At 36.8% G+C, this 4,682-nt stretch overlaps 2 protein-coding genes across 2 annotated transcripts in view; both read left to right on the forward strand.

The window, feature by feature from the left end:
* Window positions 1-3,912, forward strand: part of LOC115998980 (acetyl-coenzyme A carboxylase carboxyl transferase subunit alpha, chloroplastic-like) — an 8,173-nt gene extending 4,261 nt beyond the window's left edge. Inside the window, exon 11 of the mRNA XM_031238663.1 lies at window positions 3,860-3,912. Coding sequence (XP_031094523.1) covers window positions 3,860-3,873 — 14 coding nt within the window. The 3' untranslated portion in view covers window positions 3,874-3,912. The remainder of the gene's footprint in view (window positions 1-3,859) is intronic.
* Window positions 109-4,445, forward strand: LOC115998979 (acetyl-coenzyme A carboxylase carboxyl transferase subunit alpha, chloroplastic-like). Its single transcript, XM_031238662.1, has 10 exons — window positions 109-579; window positions 682-756; window positions 1,166-1,273; window positions 1,371-1,531; window positions 1,617-1,731; window positions 1,814-1,968; window positions 2,116-2,167; window positions 2,247-2,315; window positions 2,678-2,755; window positions 2,838-4,445. Exons 1-10 carry the CDS (start codon window positions 238-240, stop codon window positions 4,032-4,034), a joined length of 2,352 nt encoding a protein of 783 aa, XP_031094522.1. The 5' UTR covers window positions 109-237; the 3' UTR covers window positions 4,035-4,445.
* Window positions 4,446-4,682: the final 237 nt, after the last annotated feature.

Here is a 4,682-nt window from a genome sequence, read left to right on the forward strand (position 1 = left end):
TGTTAAGACTTGGTGGAGATATGAACCCATATCATTGGGTTAAAGATTAGTTATCTTATTCCGCCAGTGATTCCTTTTAATTGACAGAAATGGGAGGAAGAATTGTTGTATTTATGTTAAGAGTGGTTTCTTTTCCTGACATTTTTACCCATGATTTCTAAATTGGATAACTTTTCTGGTTTTTTTTTCCCATTAATATAATAGGGTTTGGATTATCAAAATTTGTGAAGTCGGGTAATGGCTTCAACATTTCATCCTCCACCTGCATTTGCTGGAAGTTTCGCTACTAAAGCTTCAGCTTCAGACCTCCTCCGTAGCTCAAGAAGTGGTGTTTGTGGTGTGCCATTGAAAGCCCTGGGAAGGGCTAGATTGGGCTCCAAGAAGCGAGAGTTTGCAGTTTCTGCAAAGCTTAGGAAAGGTAGAAAGCACAATAATCCATGGGCACAGGATCTTGATCCAAATGTTAAGGGAGGGGTACTTCGTCATGTGTCTTCTTTTAAGCCTTTGAAAGAGAAGCCAAAGCCTGTCATATTGGACTTTGAGAAACCTCTTATTGGTCTACAGAAGAAGATTATTGATGTATGTTCTTTTCATTAGTCTAGCATGCTGTGTGTAACAAGAAAATTTTCATCTTGATTTTGAGTAGTGTTTTTTTCCTAAGAAAATTTTTCTGGATTACAGGTTCAAAAAATGGCAAACGAAACTGGGCTTGACTTCAGTGATCAAATTATTTCTCTGGAAAACAAGTATCAGCAGGTTGTTGCATAGAATGTACTTATGAACTGTTACAAATGCAAAGACTTCAACTCAAAAGTCTAGTTTAAGTACCTTTGTGCTAGTATTTATAATATGAGGATTATGGTGCACTCTTTTGTATTGTTTTTATGTAATTGTATACCTAGATTTAGGCTCTACCATGATTAAACACACTAACTTCAGTTCTTGCATTCAAAAGGCTGATGCTTCAATCTTGAGGTTTGATGGTAAGAATCATCTTTGCAGTATGCAGCATGTTGCATAAACAGAAACTAGTTAATCACTGGTGAAAAAGCATTCTAAACATTTGATTTGAGCACTTTAATTTCACTGTTGAGATCATTGCATGTAGCCATTGGTGTTAATATTTACCTTGTAACATTTGTTCTTTTTTTGATATGCATTTCAGGCTCTTAAGGATCTTTACAAGCATCTCACACCTATACAACGGGTCAATATTGCAAGGCATCCTAACAGGCCAACTTTTCTTGATCATGTGTTCAATATCACTGATGTGGTCTTGTTATACTGCCCTTCTCAATATCATATCCCTTTGTTCCATTTCTGATTTTCCATGTGTTTTTAGCTTGTAAATCATTTATTGTCAATTGCAGTTTGTGGAGCTCCATGGTGATCGAGCTGGATATGATGACCCAGCTATTGTTACTGGTCTTGGCAAGATCAGTGGCCAAAGTTTTATGTTCATAGGTCATCAAAAGGGCCGAAACACAAAGGAGAACATACAGCGGAACTTTGGGATGCCAACACCTCATGGGTATGCATTATTTTTGTATCTTTAGTTTTTTCAAGGTATTGCTATCCTTTTGCAGTAATTTACTGTCTTAATATGTATTCAATAGTTATCGGAAGGCTCTACGGATGATGTACTATGCAGATCATCATGGATTTCCCATTGTTACTTTTATTGACACTCCAGGGGCATATGCAGACCTCAAGTCAGAGGAACTTGGCCAAGTATGTGAACAATGTTGACCCATTTAAGTCTTCTGTAATGGTTATTCATTCTGGATGTAATTAATTATATTGCTATGTGCAGGGGGAAGCAATAGCTCATAACCTGAGGTCAATGTTTGGTTTGAAAGTGCCAGTTATCTGTATTGTTATAGGAGAAGGTGGATCTGGAGGTGCTCTGGCTATTGGCTGTGGCAATAAATTGTTAATGCTTGAAAATTCAGTCTTCTATGTTGCCAGGTACTTGAATTTGCACCCTTTAAACTATTGAAATGGTTTTGTTATGTGCCACTCTTTGAAGTTGGTTGTGTCTTTATTACACTTCTATTTGTAATTTGAACTTTCATTGATTTGCTTACCTTTTTTTTTTTTTTTTTCACCTTACAGTCCTGAAGCATGTGCAGCTATTTTGTGGAAGACTTCAAAGGCTTCTCCAAAGGTTGAACTCATTTTTCTAAAATTTTGTATCAGAAAATATATGAATATTATAACCAACTATAGCATTCATGGGCTTGTAGGCTGCTGAGAGGCTTAGAATTACTGCTCGAGAGCTGTGCAAGCTGCAAGTAGCTGATGGTGTTATCCCTGTAATATTCCTTCTCTTCTGTATATATATAAACTAAATTCGGATTCCTCTCATTTTTATAATGATAATTATTTACCTCTTTCAACCACTTTACAGTCTATCTGACACTCTGAACTATAACTCTTTCTGGCTAGGGTGTGTACTATACTGGAATAAGATTCAATATTTGGTGGCTGAGATGTTATTTTCATTTTTGTAGTTTCTTAAAGTCATTGAAGATTTGATAGATTGTATTAATATGTTTTATAGAGATTAGCATGTATTTTGAATCTGATTGTCTTCTCCCTGTCCCCTTTGTCCACTTAATTCACTTAAACTGTGATATTTTTAGCAGTATCTGATATAGCCTTTGTCCTGTTGCAGGAGCCACTTGGAGGTGCACACTCTGATCCATATTGGACATCCCAGCAGATTAAAACTGCAATTCTTGAATCAATGGATGTAAGTGATCGGTTATTTAGTTTCTATTTCTTAACTGCAGTTGTCAGGAAATAAAATCATTGACTTATAACCATGTCTTTAGGAACTTGGAAAAATGAATACAGAAGAGTTGTTAAAGAACCGGATGCTTAAGTTCAGGAAAATGGGAACTATTAATGCCTTCCAGGAGGGAACTCCTGTAGAACCAAAGAGGACAGCCAACATGAAAAAGAAAGATGTGCCCGTTGTAGTGCCTGAGAAGACTCCAGTGGTTGAGTTGAGGGACAAGGCGCCTGAGAAGACTCCAGTGGTTGAGTTGAGGGATGAGGTTGAGAAACTGAAAGAACAGATACTGAAAGCAAGTGAATCATCGTCAAAGATTCCAGAGTCTGGTCCGAAAGAGATGATAGAAAAACTAAAAAGAGAGCTCGACCGCGAATATACAGAGGCTGCCAAATCCTTGGGTTTTTATGAAAAAATTGTAACACTAAGAAAAGAATTTGCTAAGGTGAAGAACTCAAATGACCAGTCCAATCAACGTGCCTTCATGGAAAAGCTTGACATGCTGAATGATGAGTTCAACCAAAAGCTTTCTGCTGCTCCTAATTTTGAGGACATAAAATATAAGCGTGATATGATAAAAGAAATTTCTGAAGCCCACAATCTCCTAGCAAAGAGTAACAAACAAGCTGATTTGAAGCAGGAGATTGATAAGAAATACGAAGAAATTGTTAGTCGTGCTGATTTGAAGAAGAAGATTGAAGCTTTAAAGGCTGATATCAAGAGAAGTGGGGTGTCAACACTAGCAGAGTTAGACCAAGGTTTGAAGGATAAACTTGCTCAATTGAAAAGTGAGATAAAATCTGAATTTGCAGCTGCTCTTGAACCCTCAGGTTTGCATGTCGTTTCACCTTCTTTCCTAGATGCCAAGGTAAAAATAGACAGCTTTAACAGTGAAATTGGTCATGTTATGGAAGATGTTGTGAATTCGACTGATTTGAAAAACAAGATTGAGTTGTTGAAAACTGAGGTAGCTAAGGCAGGTAAGACACCGGATGAAGAGTTAAAAGCCAAGATTCTGGCTCTGAAGCAGGAAATAAAGCAGTGCATGGCAGATGCTATAAGTTTCTGTGAATTAAAAGAGAAGCATGAGAAGCTGAGATCCGAGGTTTCAGAATCCATAAAAATGTCTGGAGGTTCAGATGGGAATTCGCTTAAAGGGAATGCTGAATATGATAAATTGATGCCAGACGGTTCAAATATTGAAGTTAATTTTGAACCAAACCGTAGCTTTGCCTGATATCTCACTCAGTCACTTGGCACCAGTTGCGACCCGATCAGTTGCTGTTGTGTTGTGTGAAGACAACCAACTTGAAGGATGAATCTGCTGAAACTACATCAGCATGCAAAAGATCGGTACTCCTTTTCAAACTGCGGTTCCTTGTCAACTTCTACTGTTGTCTTCTTAGGGTGTGTTTGGTAACCCGTAAAATGTTTTTCGAGTTTTCGGTGTTTGGCAACGTCCGGAAAATGTGGTCAACGGAAAATGTTTTCCATTGACCAAGGAAAATCAGTTCATTTTTTTGGAAAATGACTTACGGAACTTTTTTCCGTAAGTTATTTTCCGGAATTGCCAAAATGGCCGTTTCGCATGTTCTCGACTAAAATCAAGCTATATCACCCATGACCATGGACCAATGAGGTGGGGAAACCGTTGGAAACCTTTGCTACGTTTTTTTTTTTTTATTTAAATTTTATAAATTTTATTTTTTAATAAATAATATTATTTTAATATTATTATAAATTTTTATATTTTAAATAAAATAATTAGAATGTTTAATTATACAATTCTATCCATTTTCCAGAAAATGAACCTAGCACACAATGACAGTTTTTCATAATACATCCAAACACTAGAAATAAAACTGTCTTCCGGAAAAATGACTAA

The sequence above is a fragment of the Ipomoea triloba genome, chromosome 12 (genome assembly GCF_003576645.1).
Source record: "Ipomoea triloba cultivar NCNSP0323 chromosome 12, ASM357664v1".
In the NCBI taxonomy this organism is placed as follows: Eukaryota; Viridiplantae; Streptophyta; class Magnoliopsida; order Solanales; family Convolvulaceae; genus Ipomoea; species Ipomoea triloba.

What these genes read in the sequence shown, in the direction of transcription:
- LOC115998979 (XM_031238662.1), top strand. Translation starts at nt 238, where the DNA reads ATGGCTTCAACATTTCATCCTCCACCTGCATTTGCTGGAAGTTTCGCT. An exon ending in GGGATGCCAACACCTCATGG is followed by an intron (nt 1,532 to 1,616) that starts GTATGCATTATT and finishes TGTATTCAATAG; the next exon opens with TTATCGGAAGGCTCTACGGA. An exon ending in CAATTCTTGAATCAATGGAT is followed by an intron (nt 2,756 to 2,837) that starts GTAAGTGATCGG and finishes CCATGTCTTTAG; the next exon opens with GAACTTGGAAAAATGAATAC.